The 13,129-nt window shown below is 54.8% G+C and overlaps 6 protein-coding genes across 6 annotated transcripts; 3 read left to right on the top strand and 3 right to left on the bottom strand.

The window, feature by feature from the left end:
• Positions 1-129: 129 nt before the first annotated feature.
• Positions 130-1,397, top strand: BAUCODRAFT_122276 (uncharacterized protein; the record flags this gene model as incomplete). The annotated part of the gene is made up of 4 exons (XM_007678222.1): positions 130-317; positions 379-470; positions 536-1,068; positions 1,122-1,397. The coding sequence occupies 4 exons, from the start codon at positions 130-132 to the stop codon at positions 1,395-1,397; spliced, it is 1,089 nt and encodes a 362-aa protein (XP_007676412.1).
• Positions 1,373-2,835, bottom strand: BAUCODRAFT_467808 (uncharacterized protein). The gene has a single exon (XM_007678221.1). It carries the CDS (start codon positions 2,682-2,684, stop codon positions 1,464-1,466), a length of 1,221 nt encoding a protein of 406 aa, XP_007676411.1. The 5' UTR covers positions 2,685-2,835; the 3' UTR covers positions 1,373-1,463.
• Positions 2,836-3,643: 808 nt separating this feature from the next.
• BAUCODRAFT_147887 (uncharacterized protein) lies at positions 3,644-4,349 on the bottom strand (the record flags this gene model as incomplete). The annotated part of the gene is made up of 2 exons (XM_007678220.1): positions 3,644-3,726; positions 3,776-4,349. The coding sequence occupies 2 exons, from the start codon at positions 4,347-4,349 to the stop codon at positions 3,644-3,646; spliced, it is 657 nt and encodes a 218-aa protein (XP_007676410.1).
• Positions 4,350-8,637: 4,288 nt separating this feature from the next.
• BAUCODRAFT_467782 (uncharacterized protein) lies at positions 8,638-9,578 on the top strand. The gene has a single exon (XM_007678219.1). It carries the CDS (start codon positions 8,842-8,844, stop codon positions 9,304-9,306), a length of 465 nt encoding a protein of 154 aa, XP_007676409.1. The 5' UTR covers positions 8,638-8,841; the 3' UTR covers positions 9,307-9,578.
• A 273-nt stretch (positions 9,579-9,851) lies between these two features.
• Positions 9,852-10,618, bottom strand: BAUCODRAFT_70458 (uncharacterized protein; the record flags this gene model as incomplete). The annotated part of the gene is made up of 2 exons (XM_007678125.1): positions 9,852-10,324; positions 10,381-10,618. The coding sequence occupies 2 exons, from the start codon at positions 10,616-10,618 to the stop codon at positions 9,852-9,854; spliced, it is 711 nt and encodes a 236-aa protein (XP_007676315.1).
• A 204-nt stretch (positions 10,619-10,822) lies between these two features.
• BAUCODRAFT_33592 (uncharacterized protein) lies at positions 10,823-13,019 on the top strand. The gene has a single exon (XM_007677852.1). It carries the CDS (start codon positions 11,021-11,023, stop codon positions 12,893-12,895), a length of 1,875 nt encoding a protein of 624 aa, XP_007676042.1. The 5' UTR covers positions 10,823-11,020; the 3' UTR covers positions 12,896-13,019.
• Positions 13,020-13,129: the final 110 nt, after the last annotated feature.

Genomic DNA, 13,129 nt, shown 5'->3' with positions numbered 1-13,129 from the left:
CGCGTTGCAGATAGACGTAGACGTACTCTGAGGGGTACTTAAGGCAACAGACAAGCTCAGCATTTGTTCGCCCGGCCATACCATTATCTCTTGATTCGTTTGACGACACCAACAAACAACGCATATAACATGGCCACAGTCACCGAGGTCCTTACCCGCAAGCCGAACAACATCGCCATTGAAACCACACCTGACCATCAACTCATCGTTGTCTATGCCACTCCGCCAGAGCCCGGACCAAATGAGTGTCTGGTCCATGTTCGCGCTACTGGCATCTGCGGCTCCGATGTGCATTTCTGGAAAGCTGGAAAAATAGGGTCGATTCATTCATGCCTGCTGTTTAGGGCATCACTAACGGCTGACCTCCCGAGCCTGCAGTACCTCAATCATCGACCGCAATCTTGGGCTCGGTCACGAGAGTGCAGGCGTCGTAGTCAAGGCAGGTAGCGACGTCCAACGGCTAAAGATCGGTATATCTGTCCATAGGTTTCGTAACATCTCTTGCTTATCCGTGCTTACGCTTGGAATTCGGAAGGTGATCGTGTAGCCATCGAATGCGGCATACCCTGCTCAAAGCCAACCTGCGAAGCCTGCCGCACGGGTCGGTATAACGGTTGCAAAAGCATCGTCTTTTACTCCTCCCCGCCTGTGCATGGGACTCTGCGGCGCTATCACGCCCACGCAGAAGACTGGCTCCATCCTTTACCGGACAGCATTAGCTTCGAGGAAGGCGCTCTGCTTGAGCCGCTTTCTGTTGCGCTCGCCGGTATTGATCGTTCCGGGCTGCGCTTGGGTGACCCACTCGTCATCTGCGGTGCTGGTCCCATCGGCATGGTGAGCTTGCTAGCAGCCCATGCCGCCGGTGCGGCTCCACTCGTGATCACGGACATTGACGAGTATCGGCTTGCCATGGCGAAGTCGCTTGTGCCGCGTGTTCGCACCGTAAAGATTGAGCCAAACCAAGGCGCCGAGGAGAACGCAGAGCGCGTCAAGCAAGCGCTGGGCCGAGAAGCGCAGCTGGTATTGGAGTGCACGGGCGTAGAGAGCAGTGTCCATACCGGCATATACGTGTGTGCCTCATTGTCCGGGTGGCACATGCAGACCGCTGACTTGGAGTTCAGGCCTGCAAGTTCGGCGGTGCTGTCTTTATCATTGGTGTTGGGAAGGACTTTCAACAGATACCCTTCATGCACGCCTCCATCCGCGAGATTGATGTTCGGTTCCAGTTCCGATATAGAGAGACCTATCCTAAGGCTATCACGCTGGTATCTGAAGGACTGATCGATCTCAAGCCGCTGGTGACACACCGCTTCCCGCTTGAGGAAGGCAAGGCGGCCTTTGAGGCAGCAACAACGCCGTCTGCGAAGGCCGTCAAGGTACAGCTTCTGGACGATTGACAGGTGTCATTTCAGCTTATATTGAATATGGCCGGGGTTGGAACTCGGGGACTCGTTGTTGAAGCTTCAGTCATTCACAAGGTCGGAAATACTGATCTTCCTTCTCAACTCCTGGCCTTGTTTCGGCGCCCACTTTTCCAGTACGTTCAAGCTAGCCTCCATGGAGAAGTTCTTACTCGTGTCATCATCCTCGATGAAACGCTCAGTGCCACCTTGCTTGGCCATAATCGTATCTGTGAGCCGCATGAGACGCTTCACCAGCTCTGGGATAGTGTCCAGAGCCTTGAGTCCGCCGCGTATCCGCAGCATTCTCTGTTGAGCCGGCCGATGAATCGTGTTAGCCGCATTACGGTCACCGTACAGAAACTCATTGAATGCTATGCGGCCAACCGCTAGGATAAGAGGAATAGATGTGGCGCGTTGTGGATCCTGCAGTGCTTCATTGATCGCTTTAATCGCCTCAATCCGAAGCCAGTGGGACACTTCCGGTTGCAGGACCTTTAGCCTCACCAAATCTCCAGAGGCGAAGAGTAATCGCACATAGAATAACGCCGGGTCTGCCAAAGCATGCTGGGTCATGAACTGTTCCCATTTCAAGCCTTCTTTAGTCGTGATCTTCAGCGCCGGCCAGCCGCGTGGGGCGAATACAGTGAGCATGTGATGCAGAATTGCATCGTAAAGTGGCTTGTAAGGGACTGGGTAGCAGTTGAAAGGATCCGCCATGCCACTGAATGGCGGCTTCGGTGATGAAGGCGGAGTAAGCAACGTAAGGTCAGTGTTGTGGTTCGAAGCTTCTGCTGGCCTTCTCCGACCCGTAGGCTTGAGGATCTCGCGCTCAGCGACCCGTAATACGGCGTCCCGTGCTGGATGGCATTGGTGACACCGGCATGGTGACTCCGGTGTAGACGATCGCGTACATGGTGACGGTGCATCCGCAGCGCCCAGGGTGGGTAATTCATTCGCGCTAGGTGGCGCCGTCGGAAGGCTGGGCCGTGGATGCTCAAGCTTAAGAACCGTCGCGGTCGCAGCTGTCTCGTTCCCGGGGGCTTCAAGATTCGGCAAAGGCGCCTCTGCTGCTGGTCCGGGTGCGTACGTCCGGCTATGGAAAGTGCCTGATTGGATGCTGCTCTCGTCGAGTTGTTGAAAGGTCCGCTTACGTCTCTCTGGCCAACTCTGTAGAGCGGCTTGAGAGCGGATCCGACGTCTGTTGACTGCGCTGCTAGCCTCGAAAGGGTTTGTTGTCACGACGAACTGCAGCTCGCCCGGTTGCTTCTTCTTCGGCGGCATCCTGCAGTCACAGTCCGCTTCAACGCGGCGATGCGTTTATGCACGATGATAGCGTGGTTTAGTATCTCCTGCTGGTGTAGCGAGCACATAGTCGCTAACGGTGCAAGGAATGCACGCGCAGCAAACAAGGTACGCCATACCAAGCTTTGCGTTCGACCGACGACTTGCAAGGCAGTGCGGTCGTGGAGAAGGTTGCGTTTCGCCGATCCATGCCCAACACGGACAAGGCTTGAAAGAGGAATTTGGTTCTGGAGGGAGCAGCCGGGGCTGAGAAACTACGACAGAGGAACTTCTTCAACAGCATGAGACCAGTCTGGGTTTACCTAGTGCGATACAGAGCGACTATATTGTTAGTGACCATGTGCCATGCCTTACACGTCCCTACGGCCATGTCTCCCATTGGTGGTGCTATGCTGATCAATATGTCTCTGCAAAGGCATTGCGACAGTAAAATCGCTAGCCAAAATGACATTCACGTAACTTGCAGCACTGCCGTTCTGTACCCATCACAGTGTCTTCCGACAGAACCTCGCGCTCTAGGTTTCTCTCTGTCGGTCATGTACATGCCATCCAATGGAGCGTTATAAACAGTTGGGTATCCACGTGAAGCTGGCACATCTGCTGTGCGATGCAAGAGACAACTACATACATGAACGAAGACTTGAGTAGAGTGTGCTCACGCTCGTAAAAGCCAAGCCTCTTTGGCATTCGTCCGCTTCTCCACCTTGTAACGCAGTGAATAAGCTGTCAGGCTTGAACGTGAATATACACCTACCTCTCACGCACACCACGTTAGGCAAAGATGGAAGAAGCCTGCCCAGACCTTGACTGAAGTCCACGGCTACAACGATATCCTCCGGATGCCTCCCGTGTTGCTCTCCTTCACTCCCTTGCGTTTGTATCGGCTAATACGTATGAGAGCCGTCTCGACATACTGTCTGAAGATGCATCATCCGCATTCAGAGTGTGCTCGTGTGCGCCGGAACCGATAGCGCTCTCTTCACTTCATTCACGATATCATATTTCTGCTCGGCTGGGTATTCTGAGCATGGTCAGCTCGCGCAAGGTGTCAATCGCGTCTCGTAAGTTACCAATTAGGTCCTCGCCTTCCGCCATACCTGGCAAGAGGACTGTTCCCTCCGCCCATCCGCCATCCTGGCTCTCGATATACGTCGCCTCCACACACCCCTCGATACTGAAGGTCACGGCATATGTCCGAGCCTGGGTAGCGCTGCGCCACATGCGGAGGAACTGTGCAACGCTCTCCAGTGAGGTTTTCGCACGCTGTTCTTGGGATGACGTGAAATTGTTGCGCTCCACACGGAGCAGAATAACAAGTATGCCCACCAGACCTTGGCAGGGAAGGTGCTTGAATAGAGTTGCGCAGAGTGGAATTGCTTTCCGAACGCACAGAGCGTTGAAGTCAACGTACAATTGGAGCATGCCTAAACCGCGGAAACGGCCGAACTCGGAGAGTCGCGGCAGGAAGGGGCTTGGAGTGATGCCGAATAGAGTAGGGTTCCAGAACAGGACCGCTGGGCTGTACAGGATAGGCTTGCCTTCGCGATATATTCCACGGCAGGTCCTCAGCAGCCTACAGCCAGCCCCCGCGATTGGGCCGATGTTCAGTTCGGCGACGAACTCAATCGTACTCGGTGGCGACATGGTACTGTACTTCAGGCGCACGGAGTAGTGCCTGATCACGAGTCGTTGTGGGCGAAAATTACAAGGTCGTAGATGTGCAGACGGATCTCCGGCGGAAGTTCGAGAAAGCGGCAACGTACTTCAGCCATGGTCGGATGTCCTCGAGCTTTAGTGCTTATCAATGTTGAGCAAGAGAGGACAGTGTATGGTGGTGCGGCACGTACGGCGATCTTCTCGCGTCCAGCGCGGGACAATTTGGGTTCCGTATTGCCGCTGGCGTAGGAGCAGGGATCGTTTCGCAGAGGAGGAATGACGGTCCGGCTGTGACACGTGCAACCATCAATACCAGTCAAGGCAAGCCCACTTAGGTAGCCATAGAGACTCTTGTATTAAAATTGTGATCCCCATCACAAGCTTGTTAACCTCCAACTTCCGAATCATGGGAGCACGAATGGCACGAGAATGACCGTCAGCGCATATCTTTATGATTAACTTGCATTGACCAATGATTGGAGTGTGTACTTATCTACTGAGTATACTCTCAGTTACCCACTCACCACGACTCGTGCGACTTTGCGCCACCTTCCATGCCGTCAAAGGCCAGCTTGAGCTCCCACCTCCCGGGTTCAAGCTGACAGGCACCCAACACCGTCGCTTCGCCAGCTCTGTATCCTCAACCTTGCCCATTGGTTTACCAAGCTCCAACAAGGGCGTCCCCTCAGCCAATGACGCCAGCTGCTTAGCGCTGACTGCAGTCAAGGGGTGTATACGGGTTCTGGAAGTCTTGCCAGGACTCGAGCTGGAGCCCGCCACTTGTGAAAGATGCGAATAGATGATGTATTGAGGCATCTCTTGCACGCTGAGTCGCGCAAGCACGCTCGATGGGTGAACAAAGACGCTGCGCTGCATTTCTTGCTCCAGTGGCGATGCCGAATTGTCGAGCTCGCCGGAAGGAATCAGTGTTCGGTAAGGCACCTCTGCAGCACGCCGCGGCTTCCTGCCGAATACTGCTGTCGCTGTCTCGTCTATTAAATCAAGCCGAACGGCGACCTGATCTACGAAGCCTGCTGCAACGACTTGATTCAGTACCTTTCGTTCTCTCTCTGCTGGCAACGGCAGTGCATCTGTGAACGCGCACTCAGGGGCAAGGTACCGTCCGTTAACGATGTTGTGCAGCTGACGGCGAAGTTGCTGGACCTCGCTCATGCCCTTCTCACGCAGAAAGAAATCTTCGCAAAGCTTGCTAGCTGCCGCGATGGGCTTGCTTGTAGCGGAGGCTTCTGCGTGCGCCGCTACCGTAGTGAGGAGCTTGACCACGTCGCTCTGACCGTCCCACCTCGACAAGGTGGCTTGAGCGCGTGTGTATGCTTGATGGCGCTTCTCCGCGGCTGTGTCTGCTGCCTTTCGAATTTGTCGCTCTCTGCGGTCATCCTCGTCGCTGTCAGATTCGTTCGAGCCGTTTGCTGTTTCAACAGCGGAGACACCAAGCTGGGCCTCTGAAACATATAGGTCGCCCACTGCCAGACCCGCCACCACCGCTACAGTGTGCAGCAATAGTTTGTTGCGGTAAGCGAGGAGTAGCATCTTTCCATACCGTGGACTCACGGGAAACGCCATGATCTGTCGACCTGTTTCTGTGATCCTGCCATCCTTTTCATTGATCGCTCCTAGATTCTGCAGCAATCTTTCAGCCTGCGCCAACTGCACCGCGTCCGGACTCGTCGGAAATGGAAAGTTGACAACGTTATCGATGTCCATGCTTTTCAGCTGCAGTATGGTACCTTCCAGTGGCGTACGCAGAATCTCCGGTACAGTATGATCGGCAAAGTACTGCTCGTAGACGGCGGAACTGTAGAGCCGATAGCAGTGACCTGGACCAGTACGGCCTGCACGGCCAGTACGTTGTGATGCTGAGGCCTTGGAAATCCAGTCAACTTCGAAAGTTTGCACGCCAGTAGAAATGTCATATCGCTTCTCCTTCGCTCTCCCGCAATCGAAGACGTATCTGATGCCCGGAATGGTCAAAGACGTCTCAGCCACATTGGTCGCGAGCACAATGAGCCGCGAACCCGCTGGAGGTGGTTTAAAAACACGAAGCTGCTGAGCTGACGGCAGCGCCGCATATAATGGCAGTATATGTGGTTTGAGTAGACCACGCTCACCCGGTGCGGAGCGCGACTGGTCCACGTCTTCGACCTGGAAGTCGTCCCTTTCACCATCTCCGTCCAAACCGGTAATCTCCGCGTCAGAGATTGAGTCTTCGTCCTCCTCGCCTTCCAAGTAGTCAATGCTGCGTCTGTGATCCTCAAATCCATCGAAGTCTTCCAAAGACTTAACAACATCAGGCCTCCTGCTGAGGAGAGCGTCTCCAGGGCTGCCAAGCTTAGCCGACAAAAGCTTACTTACGGCGTGGATATCGTTCTGGCTGGTCAGGAACACAAGCATGCCGCCAGGTGGCAGCTTCCGATGACCTCTAGCGACTTTGCTGACGGTCTCCGCCATATAGTCATGGTGCGTTCTGCGGGAAAAGTGCACAGTCACCGGGTACTGCCTTCCTTCGACTTCCACCATCGGAGGCGTGATGTCTCGGAACAACCGACCGTTCTCAACGAAGTCGACAACACGTAGGGTGGCGCTCATTATGACAAGCTTAAGAGGATAACTTTCCTCAGGCTTCTCTTTTGCTAGTCTTGCACGAAGAGGCACTATCCTCGACAGCATCCCGATCAGAATGTCGGTGTTGACGCTTCGCTCGTGCGCCTCATCAATGATTATCGCACTGTACTTCGATAAGACAAAGTCCTGACTAATTTCACGTAGCAAGATGCCGTCAGTCATGAACTTGATAGCTGTGTCGCGGCTGACGCTCGTGTCATATCGGACCTGATGGGCCACACGATGCTTGTAAGCAGGACTAAGCTCGGTTGCGACTCGCTCAGCCACGGAGAGAGCCGCTACACGCCGTGGTTGTGTGACGCCAATCATGCCTTTGCTTTGCGGACCAGCTGCCACGCAGGCGTCGCTGCGTACGCCGATCTGTGAGCCGTAGCCAGCCTCGAACATCATCTGCGGTACCTGGGTCGTCTTTCCAGATCCAGTTGCTCCGCAGATCATGACGACCGCGTTGCTGTCAATAGCCTCCATAATGCGCTGCTCCTCTTGGACAACGGGAAGCTCTATGCGAGCAGCTTGCACGGCCTCCATACGGGGGATCGTTATGGCCGCGGCAGGGCGAGAGGTTCGTTCGCCAATGCTATGTGGTGATGGGGCAACCTCGGGGGACGGCTGTCGTGGCTTGAAGTTTGACGTTGCAACGGCGTCGAGCGTGGGTGCCGTAGACGGTGTGAAGTCGAGTGCGGTGTTCCGCTGCATATCAGCCCACTGCTTAAATGCTGATACGCGATGACTAGTTGCACCAATCGAATGTGCGGACTCTGAGTCCGATTCCGAAGCAACTCCAGCATCGGAAGCATGCTCAGTGCTCTCATCGTCGCCTTCCATGGGGTCTTCTGCAGTTTCATCGTCGTCATTCACCAGATTCGGAGACACTATGTCGTCCTGCGCGTCGTTCTCTGACTCGGAGTCGAAGCCGTCCCATTCCTGGGCAGGAGGCGAGTCGGCTTGGACAGCACATGCTGTATTTAGATCCACATGACCATTCACGGGTGCTTTCTTCGATCGTTTCCGTTTTCGTAGAATCGGCCGCCCACTCTCGTCAAGCGTTAGAGGCTGCTTGAGCCCGCCACCAAAAGATGCCCCCTCCAACGGCTCGGGAATTGGCAAAGCTGTTGTGGCGGGCTCGACCTCACTTAAGTCGCTGCTTTCGCTTGATGCAGCGTCGACATCAGGTCTATGTTGATACAAGATTGCGTCGTGATCGCCACCAATCCCGGCATTCTGCTCTCGCAGTGCCCTACTGAACTTTTCTCGCTTAGTCTCGCTCACACGACCAAGCTTCTTCGAACTATGAAGTAGGCTTGTATCTACTTTCTGCAGAGCGAGCTTCTTGAGCAGATCAAGGTTCTCCTCCTTGCGTAACTTCGTATCGACGTATTTGTCGAGGCGCTTACGCTTCTTGCTGGAGATCTTCGTTTGGGCATCTTGTTGCTCTCGAACCTCTTCTGCAAGCTTTGCCCGCCTGATCTCACGTTCAGACTTGGTTTCCGGAATAAACACGTCTGGCACTGACCCTACAGCATGCTGCGTCGTACGCTGTTTGTCTAGGCGCCTCCGCTTCCGCTCCCTGGGCACATATTTTGCCATTTGAGTGAGGCAGTTAATATGGGCAAACGAAGTACGAACTTGGTGCAGAATCTCTCGGATCTCGGCGCGGACTACAAAACCATCGGGCCGTGTCGATGGCCCCGCCCGACGTGCGTTGCGCTAGCAGAAGCAACTGCCCTGCTTCTATACGCGGTATGAGCAGAGCATGGCGGTTACCGTGAGAAAACTGCAACCGCCGAACGCATTGCTGAGGTAGGGGTTACATGGTCTGATTCAGCAACAGCACACGATGGAGAGTACTACGGTTGAGCCCGCCACCTTCCCAGCTCTAACCAAAACATCAAGTGGCATAGCCAACAATCTCTTGACTGTCGTCACCAGCATCAGCTTCTCGGACAAGCTACTCATCACTGTCACTCAAGCCGGCAAGCTGGCGCACTGGGTACACGTTCCATTGGCCACCGCCTCGCTTGACCCTCTTAATCCGACAAGCAACAGTAGCTTTGCAAATGCGGATCCGGAGAATGCACTGCTGCCAAGAAGCGACCTTACAGCTACTACGGTTCTTGGAGGTACGAAACGGGAAGACGAAGTCATCGGGCAGACGCTGTGTACTACCGTAGCATCTGCTATACTGATGAAGCGACCCGGTGAGGAGAGACTGCTCGTTATGGGTCTTGGCTTACAGGACGCTACATCGATAGCTCGACAGGGTTTTGGAGAAATCGTTGGATTGATTCTGGACTGCCTTTGAGGATGCCAGCCTTATAGAAGCCGTCTGACTCTGAATGTCCTGCGAATAATGGCTGGCCGCCAAAAGGGCGCAACATATACGTCAGACATTGACCCTGAAGAGTGTAGCGACGACCAAACGCTTCGTCGACGAAGCTGCGCAGCTAATGGCTGTCCCCCAACGAAGCAACAGGCTGAGACAAGATGCTGCCAGTTTGTTGCACGGCAGCTGGCGTAGGTTAAGACGAACGTCCGCCGAGGTGGCGTAAGGCAGGTTCACGACAGCATTAGCGAGGAGCCACCACTATATCGGAGCGTTGCATCGGATTACGAAGTCGAAGTCGGCTTGGTCACCAGGGAGATGCAGCTAGTGGCAGTCCTTCCGTGAGGCGTAAGACAGTCAGGTGGCTGGCGGAGGGATGCATCAGCCATGCAAGCCACGTCCATATATGCCTGCGTTGGCGCGCTGGTGGCGTGTCAGCCTGCGTCTTAAGGTTCGGTACGGTGGCGCTGGTACACCGGCGTAGCTGAATGAGTTCTGAGACCTGCAGCAGCAGGCCGGACCGCTTATATTCGCTTCTTCTGCGCGTCATCCAGCCCTGTTCGTCGCCGTTGCTTACGTGCCTCCCATCTCTCCCAACCAGCGTCGACCAGGTCTTCGTTGACCACAAGGTCGCGCAACCGAGCCCACTGCGCCAGCGGTGTCTCTAGCAGTGCTTCCACAAGCCCATAATGCCTAGCTATGCTGGTTACCACAAACCAAGCAATTGCGCACATTGCACCAGCAGCGTAGCCAGCATAGACCTGTCGTGGTGTGTGATAGTTGAGATATATACGACTTTGTGCTACTGCTCCCGCACATACGAACGAGGCGACCGCAAGAGCCAGACGCTGCCAGTAAGGGGTCGGAATATGCGTCGTTGACGGATATGGATGGTGAGGATTATGCCGGAGCAAGAGGAAGAGAGTCAGGAACGTGGAGAAGTAAGCAACGTATTGAGCGTGAGAGCTGGGCATGCCATAGCCTTTCCCATGCATCTCTGCACTTACCGTTAGCAACGTATGGTTTCGCGTGGGAAGCCTAGGTTGAGCGCACGTGTCGGTCTCTCCTCCTTGATATATCGCTTCAGAAGCCAGTTCAGGGCTTCGCACCCCATCTGCCCGGCGAACATAAGCAGGATCTCCACTTCACGGGTACTCCAAATCAGCGCGGCATATGTGATTACCAGCGCTTGAGGGACGAGAGCGAGGTAGGCGCAAGCATGCGATACAGGATCGTTGGGGTCATAGTGGACGTGCGTAAGTGACAGAGATGCCAGTGATGGGCCTTCCATGATTCACTCAACGCCCGGTAGAGATGGAGCAGCTAAGTGACGACCTGTAGACGGCGCAGGACGAATGTGAACATGCTCTTGGGGAGGTGACTCTGGATCCTGTTCTTAGACACCGTAGCGCCGGCTCGCTCCGTCCGTGCGGCGAACTGCTGATTTGGGTGAAGTCATTGCTGGCGACTCATTAAAGCACTTTCTTTCCGTACGCGCAGTCGCCACTGACTAGAAGCTACGGTTCGCTTTGTACAAACTTCGTACGACCACTTCACTTGTGAGTCGTATTTGCTGATGTCGTCCCGATAGCATCGGCTTTTGGAAGGCGCACGCCACTGCCAATCCTTCGTGAGACCTTCTACGCTGGACTCGGCGCGCATATAGTTACACCGTTCTTCGTTGCTCAACCTCATGGCCGAAGATGACGAACGGACCGAGGAGTTGGGGTCTCTAGAGGCCATCTACCCCGAGTTCAACATCGATCATGATCGTTTCAGCGCGACTCTGGAGCTTGCAGTTACTCCGTCCAAGCCACTTCTCGTTCGGTTCATACCCCAAGTCACGAACAACGGCAAGGGCAGCAGTTATGCTCAGGCAGCAACGAACGGCAACGCCCACATCGAACGCGACGTTGAGCTATCGCACCTTCCGCCGTTGCACATCGAGTCGACACTTCCTGATGGCTACCCCAGCACTGTTGCGCCAAAGGTTACCTTGACCACTCAACACGACTGGCTGCCGAAAGACCGTCTGGTCGAGTTAGAGAGTCAAGTGGAGAGGCTCTGGAATGAATACGGACGCTGTCAGATTTTATATGTCTATGTTGACTTCCTCCAACAAGCCGTTGAGCGCAGCTTTGATCTCGACCAGTGCGCAGACGGCTGCCTAGTCCTTCCTTCGACCACGGAAAAGCTGTTAACAGACTTCGATGAGGCGACTAAAGTGTCCATCTTCAACGCCGGCACCTACGATTGCGGTATATGTCTGGAACCCAAAAAGGGTACTAGATGTTACCGCATGAAGAAGTGTGGGCATGTCTTCTGTTTGCAGTGCCTTCAAGACTTTTACAACAACGCAATCACCGAAGGCGACATCACCGGAGTCCGGTGCCTTGATCCAACCTGTGGCAAGGACTTAGCAATGGCCGGAGACGGCCGGAAGCGGAAACGGGAATCCAAGCGCACGTTGCATCCTCGTGAGCTATTGGCCATGGGAGTCGAAGAGAGCATGGTGCGCCGCTACGTGGAGATGAAGCGGAAGAAGAAGCTCGAGGCGGATAAAACGACGATCTACTGTCCTCGAACGTGGTGCCAGAGCCCAGCCCGAAGCAACAAGTACCCACCTATACCAGCCGACTTGACCTTGTATGCTGGCGACGATTCCTCCAGCGATGAAGACCACGTAGAGTCAGGCGCAAACAGAGATGGCAGCGCTACCTCTGGCAAAGCGTCGAAGGGTCCGCCAGCTGACCCGGCGGACAGGCTGGCAGTGTGCGAAAAGTGTAATCTCGCCTTCTGTCGGGTCTGCTACATGGGCTGGCACGGTCCATTCGCACGCTGCTTCCCGCGTGATCCAACAGAGCTGTCTGCCGAGGAGAAGGCGTCATACGACTACATCCGCCTTCACACTAGTCCATGTCCGACTTGCAGCAGTCCGACGCAAAAGACCATGGGCTGCAACCACATGAACTGCTTTCAATGCAACACGCACTTCTGTTACCTTTGCGGGGCTTGGCTTGATGGAGGGAATCCGTATCAGCATTTCAACAAACCGGGCTCGGAATGTTATCAGCGGCTCTGGGAGTTAGAGGAAGGCGATGAAGGTCAAGGTCCGGAAGACGGACGCGGCTTTGCTGGTGGCAGACGCTGGGAGCAAATGGCTATTGAGGCTGCGAGAGAGGCCGATGCGGCAGAGGCTGCTCAGTTAGCTCAGGTTGAAATGGTTGCGCCACCGGCTGCTGCTGCCCAACTTGAACCCATCGCTGTTCACATGGCGCAGATCCGACTCAACGACGAACCGGTAGTGGAGGCGCAAGTACGGCAAAGGCCGAACGGTCGGAGGAGACAGAACCCGTTCCCAGCGCGACCGCCTGCTCAGGGACAGGCTCAAGCGGTGCGAAGGCATGAGAGAGCGGGTGCTGGTCGAAACGGTACCAACCAGAGAGGAAATCCCCTGGCGCAAGATGATGGCTTACAGCGCTTCTTAGAGCTTGCACAAAGGGATGAGGAGGACGGCTGGGATAGCGACGAGTTGGATGAGGATGATGTACGTTTTGTGATACGGTAGCTCTGTTGGGAACATTCCGACTAGCTCGATCACCTAGGACCGTAACTGATTATTCCGGTGCTTTGTTCTATGCGACTATCATTCCCTGTCCTCACACCAGATAGTACATGCTCATGCAATGGGCCCTCATGCAACGAATCCAGTGCATGCAACAGGTTGGTGAATCGTGCCGTATGAAATTTTGCTTGCGATTTGCAGAACACCTCGCTTGGTTTCGAGACATAAATGACTACG

Source organism: Baudoinia panamericana (assembly GCF_000338955.1).
Source record: "Baudoinia panamericana UAMH 10762 unplaced genomic scaffold BAUCOscaffold_6, whole genome shotgun sequence".
In the NCBI taxonomy this organism is placed as follows: Eukaryota; Fungi; Ascomycota; class Dothideomycetes; order Mycosphaerellales; family Teratosphaeriaceae; genus Baudoinia; species Baudoinia panamericana.
Note: the sequence above shows the minus strand (reverse complement) of the source record. Positions and strands in the feature narration are given on the sequence as shown.